General features: G+C 46.1%; 1 protein-coding gene across 1 annotated transcript; it reads right to left on the reverse strand.

The window, feature by feature from the left end:
• Positions 1-12,345: 12,345 nt before the first annotated feature.
• On the reverse strand, positions 12,346-13,795 carry KCNJ1 (potassium inwardly rectifying channel subfamily J member 1). Its single transcript, XM_042906264.1, has one exon. The coding sequence runs from the start codon at positions 13,778-13,780 to the stop codon at positions 12,662-12,664; it is 1,119 nt and encodes a 372-aa protein (XP_042762198.1). The 5' UTR covers positions 13,781-13,795; the 3' UTR covers positions 12,346-12,661.
• Between the last annotated feature and the right edge of the window lie 4,680 nt (positions 13,796-18,475).

Below are 18,475 nucleotides of genomic sequence, written 5' to 3' on the forward strand. Positions count from 1 at the left end.
TTTATTTTCAAGTTGCCGGCCGGGCTGGATGCCGTCCATTCACCCCGCTGCCTTGGAGCGCGGCGCGCAGACAGCCGGAGCCGGCTCGGGCTCAGCCCCGCGGTACGCCGGCCGCCCGCACCCGGGAAGGGCGCAGCCGGGGGTGGGGGACCGGGGTGGGGGGGCGCGCTGCGGGGGACGGGCGGGGCGGAGCCGGGGCGGGGGGCGGGAGCGGAGGAGGGAGAGGTGGTGCGCAGCGGCGGGGGGGGCTGCCAGGCTCCCCTCCCCAGGCCGGGGCCCACGTGACCTGGCGAGAGAGTCACTTTCTGGAGAAGACGACAGTAATTCGGGGTGAGATTGGGGGTCAGTTCAGGAGGAAGCCTGAACTTTGATCCCTAGTGAGGTCCCCTCTCTCTCGTTCTATCTGCAGACTGGGTCCCTGCCTCCTGCCCTGGGTGAGCGCGGACAGCCTCTCGGGGCGCCCCAGCGGGCGTGCGTTCCCACCCCCTTCCCCAGGTCTGAGGAATCTTCTCTTGCCTCCCCAGATCCCCAACCCAGCTTCTCAGGAGACAGCGGCCATTCACCGGAGAGAAGTGGGGAGGGTCTGGCCTCTCCATCAGTTTAGGGAGACCGAGAGCGCGGGGCCATTACCACGTCTTGAAGAGGCTCTGGGGAGCCTTCCACCCGCACCCGGCGGCCAGAGGCGGTTGTCCAACGTCAAGGGTGGAGGGCTGGAGGCGGAAAAAGACACCGGAGCCTAGGAAGCAGGAAGGGCCTAACTCAGAGGGATTCTGGAAGGCAGATAGAAAAGCTGGGGTCAGAAAGTAGAGAGACGGGAAGGAAATCAGAGATAGATACAGTAAGCCATTCCTGTCAAGATCAGACAGCAGGAGAACCTAGGGCCCGGCTGGCCAACTGAGGCAGGAGAGGGATCGGAAAGGAATCCCACAGCTCTGAAGTCCCCGCATTACAGACCTGGTGCTTCTCCCTGCAGGTAACAGGTTCCTCCCTAACCCAGCGTCCTCTTGCTTCCAGAAGACATTCCTGGTGGCTGCTTTGCCGTGGTCTCTCTGCCGGCAGTGTACTAAGTGTTGTCAAGTAGAATTTCAAGACACTTACAACATCCCTGCCTCTGTCCCTCTTTGGCACCAATTTCCTTCCTTCCCCAGATCATAGCAAGAGCTGCCATTAAGTCCAACGTGGCATAAAGCAGTACGCCACAGGCCAGCCCCTGTGGAGTTAGCGTGACTTTCCATTCCAGAAGGGAACTCAGGGCATGGAGAGACATCGGTAGGTGCCTCATTATGCTTTGTGCTCTTCAGCTTTCCCCTGAGAAGTCACTTCTGAAAAGAAACACTGGCTACCCGAAGCCATGGCTAGTGAGGGCCAGCTAATTACAGGGACCTCCCATCGTAGGATCAGGTTGAGGTAAGACCTGGGAGCAGGAATTACCTTATCAAGGTAGAAATACATCAGCAGGCTCAGTCATGAGCAAAGCTGTCCCCAGATTTGCAAGAAAAAGACGGCTTAGTGGTGGATGATGTGATGACTGCTCGGAGCCTGAAAATACATCGTGTGGCATCCAGAAGCAGAATTTTTTCAAGAACCAACAACAATCTCTAAGGATGTGTAATTTGTTGATTCCACCACTCATTAGAAAGCCAGCTCCAGTGTGCAGGTCTTTGGAATCACCTCAGGCGCCTAAAGATTCTATCTCCAGAGTCAGCAGTGGAGCCCAGGGATCCTGCACTTACAACAAATGCTCTCAGAGGATTGTGGACACAGCGTGGCCTGGCACATACCCTCAGTGGTGTGCTGGTGAATGCTTGACAACTTGCTCTCGACGGGGGTAGGGTCCTGATTTGCAGCCTTTGCTGATTTCCAGGGTACAAATGCTTGCACGGTAGCCAATTTCAAGCTACCGATGGGAAGAGTCTGAACTCGGATCTGGGAAGAGAGACTCACAACTGGCTCTTGTAACTGGGACCCTCCTGAGAGACACAGCAATGAAGTGATAGGTCTTTGGGGGCAGAAGCAGGAGAGGAGGCTAGATTCAAGGACTCTGCCCACTGCACCACACCATACCTCCCTGTCCTCTTAGTAAGCAGAAATGGTGACCGCAGAGCCCACGGGTGAGCCCCTCACACTAATGGCTTTGACCACAGCCCAAACGAAATCAGGAAGCAGAAAAGAAACAAACACTTGCAGTCTGTCTTTCCTTCCTCTTCACTTTGCAATGGAGTCCTTAAGAATGTGGTCCGGTTGGAGAAAATAACCTGAGTGCCCAACTCCTGGGGTTTGTGTTCTTTGAGGGGAAAGCGAAAGAGGCAAGGGAACAATTCTGGGAAATGTGGGCAGAGTCCTGGCAAATTTCAGAGGCCAAATAGAAGGCATTTTCGCCAGCTGGCCCTGAACGATTCTATGCAGGGCCTCAGAGACACTGTGGCAGGATGGGGACAGGGAGGCCAGCAGAGTGGTTGGTCATGCTGGGACAAAGAGGACAAAGAGAAGGCTATGGTTCCTCTTTTCGTGTTTCATTCAGGGGCGGCATAAGAAAACCACAGATATTAAGTTCACACGAAAACTACATTAAAAAAAAAATGAAAACAAAAGAAGCATCTGATCGGATCCTCTAGAACTCTGGAAGTTTAGAGATGGCCCTTATTTAGAGACATCCCCACACATAGAGTCATGTTTCTAATTATTCAGGCCTCTGCTGGCTCTTGCTTACTGAGAGCTCCAATTTACAGAATCATGGAATTATAGAGTTCATTGTAGAGAGAAGAAAAACCTGAGGCCCAGAGAGGTAAAATAATTTGCCCAAGATCACACTGCTGTTCATTCAGCAGCAGTTAGAATTCAAATGTCCTAGGTCTAGGCGGGGCCTGGACCTTTATCTTATCTAGACCCCTCGACCCTATAATGTATTCTCTCTGAGTTATCTTCTACTTAAAATTACTGTAAAAAAAAATGCATGGCTATAAAAGAAAATCTGCAAAATAGAGACTATTAAAAAAATGACAATAAACATAACCATCGTGTTACCATCCACACATGATGAGATAGTGACTGTGAATCACCTCCACATGTTTCTATCTAGACCGGTAGTTTTCAGGCTCACGGTTTATCAGTGTCTCCAGGAAACCTGGTAAAAATCCCCATGAAGCTTGAAGAATCCTAATGCCCAGGTTGTGTCCCTATGGGATTAAATCGGAATCTGGAGGTGGGGGCGGCAAACATCAGTATTCTTTGGAGCCCCCCAGATGATGTCCATGAGGACCACTGGCCTAGCATATTCTTCTCCTGTATCTTTGCATAGCCAACTCCATCCCCTGGGTCGGTTTTCAGTGTTATCTCCTCAGAGAGGACTTCCCTCATGACTTTACCTAAAGTAGCCCCTCCCCCCGCCCACCCAGTCATCTCCATCTGGACCCTTTTTAATGTTCTTTGTAGCCTGTCTTACGGATCATGTATTTGTTTTTTTCCCATCTCCCTCCATTGGAAAGTAAGCCTGTGACAGTGGGCTCTTGACCACCTTCTTCATACTTGTATCCCTTCTGTACTTAGCAATCTCAGGACTACCAGCCCTCCAAACACATTTGATGAATGAATGAATGAATGAATGAATGAAGTGAATTTATGGTTACTTCTAAGTCTTCATGTGTATATACACATATGTATAAATATGTATATGCACATATACATATGCAACAAAATTGTATGTTTTTAAAAATATTCCAGATTTAAATTTTAAAAAACTGTAGTGTGTATAATTTTCGGTCCACATTTCTTTCACTTTGCATTGGGGCAACATTGTCTACAATCATCACGTGTATTTTAAATGTGATTTGTAAGGCACTGTGCTCTCACATCCTGCACTTTGGATGTGTTCCAGGAGCACTCCCCTCTCTTGATCCATACCTTCTGCCCCCCAACATTGGGCTAGCTCTCCCCGATGCCTCAGGCTTCACCTTGATGTCTGTTCTTCAGGCAGGCTCTCACAGGTGCCCCAGACTAGGTTAGGACCCCTCGTGCCCTATCTCCCCTTTGACAACTGTGTCTCCCGTCAGCTGCCCCTAGAATATGAGCTCCATGGTGCTCCTTGTGCATTTTATTCTCCTGCACATGTCCAGGACCTTGCTGAGTGCCCACATATGTGTTGAAAGTAACATGGTATTACACTCTAGCTGGGTCCACACTGTTTTTAACCCACTTCCCTATTGTGGTACACTTAGGTTTTTCATCACTACAAATAATCTGGTGACACCTAGCCTTGTGTACGTCTTTATGTGAATTAAGCTATTAGACATCTGCAGTGAAAATAACTGTAAATTAGAATCTTGCTTTCTAATGAAGACTGTGTGTTCTCCTACAGTTTCCCAATTGATCTTCTCCTCAACTTTTCCTGCTTATTGCCCTCATCTTACAGATGAGAAAGCTAGAACTCAGAGGTTAAGTCGCTTGCCAGAGTCATTAAAAAGCCACTGGGAAGAGTCAGGATTGGAACCCAGGCCTCCAGGAGAGAGGAGCTGGGGAAGGGCCCAGGAATTTGCACACAGCATGACCTGCGCTTGTATAGCTGGGCTGTTCCTGCCTCCCTGGCTGTGGTGAGGGTTTTATGGGGAAATTAATATAAATGTGTAATACACACCTACATACCAGCTCTGCCCTCAGTAGCCACATACAGACCTCGGGCAAGCCCTTCTCTTCTCATCTGTAAGATGGGAGATAATGATATTAATTCAGCTCATTGTGGAGAAAATGTCAAAGGACCTCAGCTCTAGTGGACTCGTAATAAATGATAACTTTCTCTTCCGCCACCCTAACCTCTCTAGAGTCCTAGACTTCGCAATTTCATTTCTCAAAATCTTTCACGGACATGTTGTCAGCCCAGCAATGACTGGATGACCCAGAATATTTCTCTTAAATATTCTAAACATAGTGTCTTATTAAAGAGCTCCCTTGGGGTATGCCACGGCTGCCTCTGCACCACTTAACAGCCAGAGGCCAACTTTTCTCTGGGGCCGGCATTCACTTTGTGATCTGGAGGTATGTGGCGCCACCTCCTGGCCAGAGGCACACTGCACTAACGAAAAGTGCAGGCTCCCTTATGACAGACCACTGTCTCAGCGTCCCCTCCCTTTAGCCTTCCTCTCTAGTTAGTTCAATAATATCACCCGTTTCTACTCTCCTAGTCAAGCGGTGGGATATGAGAAGCAACTGATGCTTTCCAAGGGCCATTAAGACACATTGGACAAGTCATTTCCTTCTGGAGCTCTTGGTTTCTCCACCTGTAGACTAACAGGGTAGGATCAGGAACAGGATCGTAGGTCCTGTTCATTGTTAAGTGTGTAAGGTTCTGTGCATCTGCAGGTGGAAGCAGAAGCAGTGATGGGAGGAAGGTGAGCTACCTTGCCTCAGGTTAAGTTCGAGGCTGGGAACAAAAAGCAAAGGGTGGAATCTAGGGAGTAGGAAATGATGAGACTCAGGCACAGGGTGAAGGCACAGGGTGGGACGAACCACTGTGGTCAGGCTCTGCCTTTCCTTGTCTTTGCCCATCATCAACGGAACCATCACCTTAGCATCACTCAAACTACCATCCCGTGGGAGCCTATGGTAGCCACTGTGCTAGGCGCTTCACCTATTATTTCGTTACATAGTATTTCATACGATTGTCCTTCCAGTAGCTCTTTAACATAGGTATTGACTACTGTTATTTACAACTGGGGAAAAAAAGTAGTTCAGAAAGGTTAAGAACTAGTTTTAGATAAGAATGGCCAGTAAATGGGAGAGCGAAGCTTGGGCAGATCTGCCTTCAAAGCCACTGAACTTCACATTGTATTTCCTGCCTTCAAAATCTCTTTCTTTATTATCTATGTTTTTTTTTCTTTTTCTTTCATGCTTTCATCAGGGTATATCCTTAAGAGGTGGTCACAGATTCAAGTTGTGATGTGGGGCACCGAGAGAGCCATCGAGATAATTATGGTCTCTAATGTCACTCTTGGTTCAGCCGAAACCAACTTTGCTGGCGATCCAAGAGCCCACTAATTAGTGAATCGCTTACTTTTCACTTCATCGGGTTAGATGAAGTCACTTCTGTGACGGTGGAAACAAGCCTTTCACCTTCTTCCTGGGCTCCTTGGATGCCAGGTGCAAAGGTATGTGCAGGTGGCCTCTGTGTACGCCCAAGGAAACAGTTCAAGTATGTGGTGACTTCTCTGTTCCCCAGACACAGACTCCCAGCCCTATTGTCCTGGTGAGCAATCCCCTGACCTCGGTTGCCACCTTCCTTGTGAGCTTTCTTTCAGGACCAGTAATCCCTGGGCATGAAGGCTGTGGGCAGCCCAGGGAAGAACACCAAACTAACTAGATTATAGAAGCTCTGGGGTCTAGCCCCTGCTTTCCTATCTGTATGTATGTAGCTAGGTGATCTGGGCAAGTCACATGGTCTCTGAGCATGTTTATCCTCCTGAACAGTGGGAATGCTGGCACCTTCCTTCCCTCCCTTGACAGCTAGTTTCCACCTCCAGTTTATTCTCCAATCCATCCTACACACCAACACTGGAGCTATATTTCTAAAATACTCATTTAATCATGTCTTTGCCCCTCAGAGACTGTGGTTGACTGATGGAGCCAGGATTCAAACCCAGGGCTGACACCAAACCTCGGACTCTTGACCATAGAGTGCTACTTCCCTCCGCTCTGCACACCCATGCTGTGGCCACATAAACCACCCATCACCTCCCAGAAGCCCCATGCAAATGTACATCCTGTTCTTCTGTTAGCCTAGGACTAACCCTCCCACCTGGTTGTCCACCTCTCTGCCCCTCCCCTCTCCCTATTTCAAACCTCTCCCATGCATTAAGCCCAGTCAGGTGCCATCCCCAAGAAGCCTACCCCTACCTCTACCTCCCTCGGGACTTTTTTCGTGCTTCAAACGAGCATTTTATTTATTCGATTCATCTAATTGTTTTAATTTTAGTACTTGTGCATGAAATTTTGCATACAATGGTGGCTTCCTGGACCCCCAGCCTCCAAAGAGTCCCTGGATCCTAATCAAAAGAGATTACCCAGAATGCCCTGGGAATTGAATCCCCCCGCTCCCTTAGCAGACATCCCAGACCGTGTACAGCAATGAGGGTGTTTTCCTTGAGGGCACCTGTTCTGACTTTCCAACCAACCAAAATTCCAGAGAGTTTTGATCCCTAAAGAGCTGCTGGTCCCAGGCAGATTATCTCCTGCTAAGAACCCTGGTTCTGGGAGCCCAGGCTCACAGGCAGGGTAAGCCTTGCAGGCTTTCAGCAAAGGGAGGCAGGCTTTTAGGAATGTAAAACAGCCACATCCACAATCTCTCAGGCCCACAGGAGCAGGGCAGGAGCCTCCGGAGCAAGATTCCAGCAACTTCTGCAAAAGCCAGAGAAGGAAAGTGGGGTATCATCAGCAATTATCGTAACATGGTCATCTGCGGGATATATTGTTAAGTGGACAAAACACTGGGGGACAGTGTTTCTACAATGCTGCCTTTGTGTAAGAATGGGGGGGTATCAATATATCTCCCCAATGTATTGCTCATGTTTTTCAAAGTGACACAATAGCATGATAAAACTATTAAGAACCATTACCTTTCTCTAAGAGGAAGGGAACAGAGACGACACGAGAATAGAAATGAGTTTTCTATACCCTGCCCTATGATTTTTTGAAACCATATAAAATTTTTTTTGCATAATTAATCCAAGAAAACGGTTATATCAAAAAGGAAAACAATAAACAAGCTCTCATAATTGGAAATAAACTGAAACCATTGGACCTAACTCTATTTCAAGTGGGTACGTAACCACAGAGAAAAGAACTACTTCAAGTAACTTTAAAACCATTTGTTGATTCCACATCCCTAGAAGGACATATTACAGAGAATTGTGGTGTTTTGTTTTGTTTTGGGTTTTTTTGTTTTGTTTTTGAGAAAGAGAGAGAGTGAGAGCAAGGGAGGGGGAGGGAGGGAGGGAGAGAGAGAGAGAGAGAGAGAGAGAATCCCAAGCAGGTTCCATGCCCAGGGGGGAGCCTGACATGGGGCTCCATCTCACGACCATGAGCAGAAATCAAGAGTCGGCTGCTTAACCAATTGAGCCACAACCCAGGTGCCCCCAAGAACTGTTTTAATCATTTTAGAGCGGTAGTCGGTAGTCTTATTGTTAACAGTCATGTCAATATCACATTATGGAAACTATTATATGTTTGTTGCATAAGTGGAGGGAATTACTTTCTCCACAATCAGCAGTTTTCCAATTTAGCTCACGCCCACCAGGCTGCTTTGAGCCCCTCAGTTACAGCAGTGGCAGAAACCACCCTTCCTTCCTCATTCTTGCATCCTCAGTGCCTGGCCCACAGTAGGCCCCCCGCGAGCAGCTGTTGTGTTGAAATGGAGTCCCAGGCCCCAGGATTCTACCTAAATTCCCCCAACTCGTAGTCTATCCAATACCCAGGAGGCCTAAAGATAGTTTGCACCAACAGGCGAGGCAAATCTTCAGGGTACCCAGGATATTTCCAGATGCTAACCTAGCAGATTATCCAGAGGCCCTGGTTAAACACTACCTCTTCCTAGAACATGTAAGTCCAGAGGTGTTTATTAAGCACTAGCCAGAGGCTCCACTCTGTGCTAAACTATGAGGGGTTTCTCCCAAAGTGTAAGACAGGACCAGGGATATGTGTCAAGTCTCCTTGGGTTCAACGTGAATGTCTGATGGCCCTGGTGAGTCCCCTCAGAGGTGGGCTGTGTTAGGATGCAGATTTGAACGATTTTCAACACATGGGCTTTCAAGACAGCTCAGGGTTTGAATTCCAGCCCTGCCGTTTACCAGCTAGTAACTCTGGACGAGTTCCTTACCTGAGCTGCCTCAAGTGAAAAATAAATGCAAAAATAGAATCATAGAGTCATTGGGGAAATTAAATAAGGTAATGTATATGAGATGTTTAAAACAGAACCTGAAACATACAAGGAACTCAGGAAGTAGCCCCTACGGCAAGTTTCTTCTGCTATAGCCCAGGTCTTGGGTTTCTCAGTAGTCTGAAAGCCACCTACATCTTCTACAACAGCCAGGGCAGTCAAGGATGTATTGGTTCGAGATGCAACTCTAGTCCCTGCAGCCCCTGTACAAATCTCCCCGTCTGCAGGGCTCGGCTCCAAGGAGTCCAGCTGGGTGCATCTGGCTGGGGAGATTAAATTATTTTTGAATTCCTAACTGAATGTTCTTTTAATGGAAACTCAATGACAGGCATTGAAATAGATTTCCTCCATAACCCCTCCTCCCGCGGCGCCCCCCCACGCGGCTCTGTGTTGCGCTGTTCCCGATAACCTTTATTCCCTACCCCTGGACTTTTATCTCCCCAGTGACAAACAGCCCTTGCTGGACAGAAAGAGGAAATTCCAGTCATTGTTCTCAAACTTCTGGCTCCAAAATAAAATGCTCTATCTCCCCTGTCAAGCTTTGATTGACATGCACTTCCTGTAATGGCAGACAACAACGGCCCAGGGGCGGGGTCAGGGGCTCATTTGCATCCTTTGCATCAGCGGTTTTCACGTGTGTTCTGGACGGGGAAAGATCCCCCATGCTACTCACCGGACCACCCGGTTGAGGACCCATGTCCCATTTTGTGAAAAATCTCCAGGGAAGGCACCTCCTCAACTGTCTGCACAGCGCACAGGGAAAGTTCTTTGCTGTCCTGTCACCCACCCATAAGCTGTGGAAACGGACACTCTAATCCTCTCACTTCTTAGATTTGGCTGCTTACAGCCCATCTCTTCCTTCTTCGCTTTCTCTCTTGTGGAATACATTTTTAGACCATCTCCCAAACCTTAACTCTGAATATTGGCAATATTGAGTCCACCTAAGCCCTGGAAGATGAAGCCAAGTTGAGACTCTCCAAACCAAAACCCCCATAGCAACAGAGCTAAATGAGGCACTTCAAGGGAAGTGAGTACCAGGAAAACTTTGAATATGGTACAGCATCACGGATGCAGTTTTTCTTGAAAGGAATACACAGCGACGAATTGCTTTTAGAATGGATTGATAATTCGGTAAATAGAACATGGCACACCTAGAACAAAAGCAATACTAACGTGGTCAGGTCCTGCTGGGAACCATGTTACTTCACTGGAGTAAAAAGCCTGCCTTTAGCACTGGCATTAACCCATAGGCAAATTAGCCTTCTGGAACCTTGTATTTCCCGTATGTTTTCTTTACTCACTGAGCTCCTATACCCTTGGCCTCCCCCTCTTTTTAAACATCCAGGGGTTTTATGCTGTTTTGGGGTTCCAGCCACCCCTCAAGATTATTAAAAGATACCTGTGGGCCCTCATTTCCCCAGGGCTTTCCTGGATGTAAGTATATTAATGATTGCTAGAGGTTCATGGGGGATTTGCATGAAGAAAGAGACTCTGGGGTGCCTAGGTGACTCAGTCAGTTAAGCGTCCAACTTTGGCTCAGGTCGTGATCTCATGGTTCATCGGTTCGAGTCCCATATCAGGCTCTGTGCTGTCAGTGCAGGGCCTGCTTCGGATCTTCTTCCTCCCTCTCTCTCTGCCCCTCCCCCGCTCTCTGTCTCTCAAAAATAAATGAACATTAAAAAAAAAAAAAGGTGGAAAGGGACTCCAGATAGGAGAATGCCTTAATCCTAATAAAGGAATATTTGAAAGCACGGATTCCCCCGAATAACCCAGTAAGAGACACCAGTCACAAAGATTCCAGTTGTTCAGCTCTTCGGTAGTCTAAAGGAATAGATTGCATAAGATCATTTCACTTCCGGCAATCCCCAAGCATGCTGCTAACGGAGCAGAACCGACAGGAAGGAATGTGTTCTGACCCCCCCAGGTTAATGAAGGGACTACGGAGTCATACAACCTCACGACAGTGGCCAGCAGAGAATTCTAGCTCCCTCATTTCCTTTCGCTTTGTCAATAGATCAAATTGCAGTGCCAGCATACCTCCAGGCACAGAGTAATCTCCCGTGTAGGCTAGTTGTTCCGGTGTTACGGCCACTGACAAAGTGCGCAACTCTTAGCCTATCAGACTTCTTACTGCTCTTGGTCAGAGGGACCAAAGTGTGTGTGTGAATCTGATCAAACTCATCCCTGGGCCCGGAAAACAGAACCATCCTTGGTGAAAACTGCCACAGCTGCCGTTTCATGTGCCAAGACACATTGGAGTGATTCGATGGAGCCGCACAGGAAGAGGCACGTCTGTAGCCAAGGTCACTTCCCCCCGGAGGTGAGCTGGCGTCGAGACAACATATGGTCCTGCTTGCCATCTTCCCCCACCCCTCCCACATCTCCCAGGAGAAAGTCCACCCTCAGCAAGAGGGCTGTCACCTGTTGGTCTGTTACAGTTCATGCACCGAAACTGACACTTTTGGAAAGCACGCGCACAGTTTCAGAGATTTAATAGATCAATCAACACACTGGGAACGTTTTGATTCCTAAGCAGCTTTAAGTACCATTCCTTCCAGAATATATTCACAATAATGCAGGAGGAGCCCTGAAAGAGACATTCACAGTAAAATCTTTCTCTACAGATCCGTCTTTATGTTCAGTTGGTCCCTTTGAGGAAGGGAGACCTCGTGTTTTCCTCACTGTGGGGTCACAGCCCATCCCACCCGTCTCCTTTAGAAACAGCATTTCAGTACAAACTCGAGGCAGAAGAACACAAGATACTTTTTTCTTTTTCTCAGAAGCATTGGCGGTACTGTCCCTTCTACCCTGACGCTGCTCCTTCAAACTCTTCACTGCCTTCTTGGAAGATCAGGAAATACTCTTTTACCCCAATTCATAGTCCCTTACCCCACCTAACACAAACTGGAAGAAATAACATCACCATTTTCAAATCAAGCATTCTTCCTTGCAGGAAGGTGTTCATTGAGATTCTAGAGTGGTGATTTAGCCTCTGTCTAAACGTACCACATGAGATCGTTTGGGCCCAAACCGAACTTGGGCTGCAGTGTCTGGCGGGGCCAGAAAGTAGATGGAGCTCAGCGCTCCTCCCCACGTTGGATACATAGAGATGGAGAGTCCGTGGACTCAGCCTCCCCTTGATCTTCAGTAAACACAGCATGACCCAGACTAGGACCAAAGCTCCAACAACCAGGGCTGGAGAAGCTCAGAGCCTCAGTTGTTCTTTGAATATCAGTCTTTTCTTGCCATCTTCGATTAGTTCATTCTCTCCATCCTCAGGAGACTGTTTTTTTTTTTTTCTTTCTTTGACAAAAGCCAATGTTAAAGGTGGCTTATTTTTTATCAGTAGAATCTAAATAAGAATTCTGATCCTATCTAAAGCTCATAACTTCTTCAAAGAGAATTTTAAGATCTTTTTTGTCCTGTCCATGAAACTGTCGATGATTTTGTCCGTTTCTATCAACATTGCATGATTTCAAATAATCATATTCAAGATTCCAAGTGAATTCCTATGGCTTCCATATTGCAGTTTTCTAGAAATATATTGCATGTTCTAATGCAGGTGCCTTGTAGAGCTATGTGTCTTGCAAGATCATGGCTATGGAGTTCAGGGGCATGGTGCTGGTAGACGTTGAAGGCTCTTGTCTTAATTTCATACCCTCAAATTTTTGATCACTTCGTCATACTTCTAGTCACCGGGTATCTTCAAGACTTTCCATTACTCCTGTTGAAAAGCCACTGTCACATTTTGGTGTCATCTGTTTCATTAACTTCTGATAAGACGAAGTTGGGATTGTCATAGCCTCTCTTCATCCTGGCTCTAGTATCTTTCTCATTATAAAGGCACATGGCACAGTGAGGGGTCTCCACTTCCACTGTCTTGCTAAAGTTATGGAAATCCACTCGGTATTTCCCTTCTTTTGTCTTGGATACTATGGGAGCAAAGCGGTAGCCCCAGAGCACCTCTTCTGGGACGTAGGATGTCCGGACTTGGCAGGTAGCACTAGTTGATTCCACTGTGCCATCTAAAAACACCACTAATTCAAAGTCTTGCTGGGGAAGGGTTTCTGCTGCCATGTGGAAGAAGGGGCTGTTTGGATCAATGACATGGTAAATTGTCAGTGGGGAGATGAAGAATAAATTTTCGTTCCCTGCGTCAACTACAAAATTGATGTTGATCTGGTCCAGAATAATGGTCTCTCCTTCAGGAGTGACGGTGGTCTTCAGAAGCTTTCCATATATGTGACTCCCAATAAGGAGGCTCTTCCTAAGATTAGCCACTCGGATTAGGAGGCAGAGCTTCCCACCCCGCTTACTGATCACCGCATTCTTGCTGAATGTAATGGTCTTGGCACGTTTTTTGGGTCTGGAGATCTTGGCTAAAATGGCACCACACATGAAAGAATTGATGATGACTCCAAGTATAGACTGGAAGATAAGGAGAAAAATGGCAGTGCCACATTGTTCTGTCACACACCTGAATCCATATCCAATGGTCACTTGTGTTTCCAGAGAAAACAGAAAAGCTGAGGTCAAGCCATTAATGTTCTCCACACAGGGGGTGTGGTTGACAGAAGGATGGAACTCAGGGAGATCTTTGTGAATGTAGGCTACCGCATACCACAGAAGACCAAAGAGGAACCAACTCCCCAAGAAGGCTGTAATGAAGATGGTCATTTTGTATCTCCATTTGAGGTCAAGCACAGTCGTCCAGATGTCCACAAAGAATATGAACCTCGACTGTGCCTCAACGTTGCCAAACTCGATGTTGCACCTTCCATCTTTGGAGACCAGCCTCGCTCTTTGTCGAGAATGCCCAAAGAAGTGAGTGACGAACCATTTCCGAAGATGTTTGAACATTCTTTCTGTCAGCACTCTGATCTGAAACACATCAAAAACAAAACAAAACAAAGCAAAACAAAATTATGTTTATAGCAGCAGTGGACTAGGTGACTCACATAAAGAGCTAACTATATATGAAAGACCATTCAAAAGGATCTCAATTACTGATCAAGTTAGGAAAACTAACAGTTTATTCTGGATACCACAACACTATTTTCGGTAAAAACTTTCCACTAGGACACCATAGTGCTTAAATATGAAGAAGAAAAATAATTACACAGAGATAGAAGTGGAAGGAACTTAAAAGGGCATGTATTCAAATGTTTCCTGCCCTTAGTCAGTGGCACACAAACTGAAAAATGTTTGTGATAACCAATTATGTCCTGTACTATGATTTATTTGATATCATTCTTTAAATCAACACTTTTTCTCCTTTAATAAACTTAGCCTTATGCTAAGCAAAAATATCTGTGAAAGCAGGCGCTGGAAGCACTATTTACATTTTTGGTAATATACGATAACAAATAACTATAAAAAAGGCTCACCAATATACTACCTAAAGCATCTTATATACTGTTATTATTACTCACTATCAAAAGAAATCCTGACCCAATTAAATTTTCTCATTTGTCCAATGAAGGAACTGAGATCCAGAAAATTTTAAGGACCTATCCAAAGCCTTGTACTAACCGGTGGCAGGGTGACAACTGAAAACATAAAACGTAAGGTTCCCTGCTTCCAGCCCAGAGGAGATTCTACCAGGCTGCATCTCAGTTATTACCTTTTATATTCTAAAGCCAGATACGCCTCAAACATTTTAAGACAAATATTGGTCAACTTCCTTTTTTTCCCCACCTTTAATGCTTGAGACTATTTAGAACAGGGCTCCTCAATATGGTTTGGTCAAGTCCTATCATATGATCTCAGAAGTTTTCTCAATAGAGCTATAAACCTGTTTCCTGTCTCTCTCCACGGTATGCCAAGATTCCTAAAAGGAATAGTATGACGGTCACCTCAATATCTCATACTTCCTTCCCTGCTCCTAAGCTGAAGGGAGCTCTGATTTCAATAATACTCCATAAAGCTAGAATCATGCTTTATTCACTCCTCTCTTCCAGCTGCCAGCACAGTCTATGGGCACTTACTAGTTATTCAATAAACATAAATGGAATAATTCAGTGAATGGGTTAAGCTCTTCAAAATACTATCTGATCAATGGTTTCTTGTTGATGACATTATTGTGACTTTCAGTTTACAGCAAAAAAAGTGAAGGGATTTTCCCCTAAACAGCCTGCAGTGATGAAACCCATGGTCATCAACACTAGACTCCCTGTCCCCTAGGTGTGCCCTCCCCCATCCCAAGGTGTGCCCACCATGGTTAGCAATGTCTTCGTGGTATTTTTAATTAAATGCAAATATGTTTCTAAAATAGATTTCAAAACCCCCTTCAAAAATGTGTTTATTCATACAAACTGGGAAGCGAAACCAACTTAGTGATAAATTTTAAACAAAAGTCCTATCCCACAGTGTTTTGCTCACAGCCTTAAAGCAGGTGAAAACACAAGAAGCCAACACCAGGTAGAAGTAGTGAAGAGAAAACCACAGCTGTGGTGATTTGAAATTTTGAGGACAAGTTCTAAAGGTATAAAAAAAGAAAATGCTACCAGGAGAGCAAACAGCAGTGCACACACTCAGAGGGCCCTGCCGACATCCCACCCAACCCTCATTGACCTCAAGTCCCCAAAGACTCTTAGGGTTGGTCCCAGGTGAGGCACACTGAAGAAGAAGAGTCTACCCCTTCCCCAGTCTCTCTCCTTTCTCTGCACACACATAGTTTAACCTGGCTTACATTCACTGGGGACTTCTCCCTTTCCTGGGTTCATGGAAGCTCGCGCTGTTTTAAAAGCTCTTCATAGAGTGGATGGCACCTAAAATGCTAAATTCCCAAGCCAACATTTATCAAGTGAATCCACATTCTCTCCATCACGCATTGCATTTCCAGAGATGGCTCCAAAAACGCAACTTCTGAGTTTTTCTTCCTCACGACTGTTCTGTTCCAGTCTCAAGTTCGTTTCATTTTGATAAAGAACATTTCCGTAAAGGGAGCAAGTGCCCTCTGATTTATCTCTTGGATCCGTTTGGATTTCCATGCCTGCATGGCTAATAAAATATCTTCCTGGCTTTTTAAAGAGCTCAAACAAAAATGTCAGCTTATAAAGCTTTCCCCTAGACCATCTGCACTTACCAGCATCCTAAGCATATTCCAAACCGGAGCTTCCATGCCTGGGGAAAGCAAGGAAGTGGCCTTGAGAGTTGCCCTCTGTATGCAGGCTGATTTCTTTTAGACTCAGCCTAATTTATTTCAGGCATTGGTCAGTGGACTGATGCTAATTTGTATTAGCTTGAAAACGCTTAATTTGATAGTGGGGTTGTGTGGTTTAAACCAAGTCAATTGGTTGTTCTCAGACTAAGCCCCAAGCTGGGTATGTATTTTTTTTTTCAGACCTCACATGGCTTGAATACCGTCATGCTAAGACATGACAAACCCCCAGCTAAGGTCTCTGGGCAGCAGGCATGGATTGAGTTCCAGCATTTTCCTCCTCTCCTTTGCCACGCTCCATATAGCTCTCTTACTGTTTCTCATAGGTCATGCCTATTAGCTTTCCACCAGAAAGAATTAGTTATCGTCAATCTCTCAGCCTATTCTCTGAAACACACTGAGATACTGAGATTTCCAAGTGTTTGCAAAGATACACGTGAATATGTAGACTTAGATCAGTACATATTTGTAAGATGAAAGTAGGAGACACCAGGAAGAAACAAGACACCATGATAATCTCTCTATACAATAGGCCCTGTCAGGTAAGAAACAGATTTAAAAGCGGCCTTTATTGTTGGACTTATTTCATAAAATCTGGCATTTACTGAACGTACTTTTTACATGTACTAAGTGAGCCAATGCTTTTGGTTTATTTATTCAAAGAGTGAGAAGAATTATACCCGGAGAATGTAAGAATACGGGACAAATCCACCCCTTGACCAAACCCATCATTCACATGGCAGACCCATTATACTCAGCACATAGCCTACTTTGCTTAGACAACGGCATTTAACCTAACCACAGACAGAGCCGATATGTATTTGTCATACTATTGGGTGGTTAGAGACCGGCCCTGGTGTCTGGGTTGTATAACATGTACAGTTTTTAAGTTACTTTCTGTCGAAATCAGTAAATCTTAACAGCAAGCAAAGGGCTGTGCATTGGCTAATATTTACCGAGGTACTCTTAGTGGCCTGGTAGGGCAGGTGAATTATATTATTGCCATTTTTTTTCCCTTCAGGGCTCCAGTATGCTTGTTCTGTAAAGAGTCCATTCTCAGAAAATAGACTTTTTGTACACTTTCCAAACGTTGGGGCTATGTTTACTGTGTAGGGTTTCAAAAACAAATAGGACTCTGTTCCCATTCTCGAGGTGCTCACAGGCAAATGGGGAAGTGAGCTCAGTAAGTCAGCAATTACGATGTGGGGTGGGGTGGTGCGTATGTGCCCAAGAGGAACATCTTTTCTAAAAGATCTCTATTGGATGGGTAGTCAGCCTCTGCAAAATCCTTCAACTGACAGAAGACTCGTTGCCTTTTTGCATACATTAATGTATTTATCTATCATCATTCAACAATGTTGTGTTGCTATGCCAGGCTCTGTGCTGGACATTAGAGACGCACACAATCGTTTACCAAACGGGCAGGCTTTGTCACTGTGAAGAAGCTTCCAGTCAAGCGGGGGGGTGGGAGACGCCACGATGAGAAACCGTGGGAATGCTCTGGGCAGCTTTTTATCTGAGAGGCAGAGACGTGCTCTCCTGGGCAAGGCCTGAGCATGGTGTTAGACTTGCATGTGGTAGGAACTGTAAGTATTTGTTGAGCGGTGATAAAGAAATTCATCAACCCACGCATAAAACCAGTGGGTTGGCTATATGGGTCCCCCTCTGGGATGTTTTAGAGGAGATGTACCTGTGGGCGTAGTACTAACCAACTGCACTGTAATTGTGTGTGACCCTGGAAGAAGCAACAGAAGAAAGAGAGAGTGGAGGGATGGAAAGAGGTGCCGGGAAAGGCAAGCAAGGGTCCACACACTCACTGGCGGAGCGCCACAAGAGATATTTTCATTGTAACCCGGGATGGCTAACCGTTACGAAGACCACTGGTCTAGTTCCGCTTCAGTGACAACTCACCATAACACCAAATAAGTCTGAAGTCTCTTCTGTTTAAGAGCCCTTCAAATTCCTGGAAATAAACATCTTTTCCTCCCGGATCTCTTTTTTGTCCATAAAAGTGCCCAATCCATTTGCATGCGGTACCCACACCAACCAAAACTCCTGTCACCTTAAGCAAGGTACCCACGGTGTGCGCTCCTTAGTGACGTTCCAAGAACGGATACAGAAGCCGTTCTTTTGGAGGGATCCACCTGAGAACAAGCCAGTAAGGACCTGGAGCTTCCTAGGGGACTTTTCACACCACCTCCTTGTCTCCCCTCACCCCCGCCCCCGCCCCCGCCCCCATGCGTTTTGGCAGCCACAATATCAGAGGGGGGAGAGCAAAACTTTGCTTTCACTGCCTCCTACTTGAATCACAAAGGTCATCATTCCTAAAGAGAAATGATAAAACATTTACTCTAGTCTGCCTTTTCATCAAACCTCTCACTGCCTTAATCCCA

This window comes from Panthera leo, chromosome D1, assembly GCF_018350215.1.
Source record: "Panthera leo isolate Ple1 chromosome D1, P.leo_Ple1_pat1.1, whole genome shotgun sequence".
In the NCBI taxonomy this organism is placed as follows: Eukaryota; Metazoa; Chordata; class Mammalia; order Carnivora; family Felidae; genus Panthera; species Panthera leo.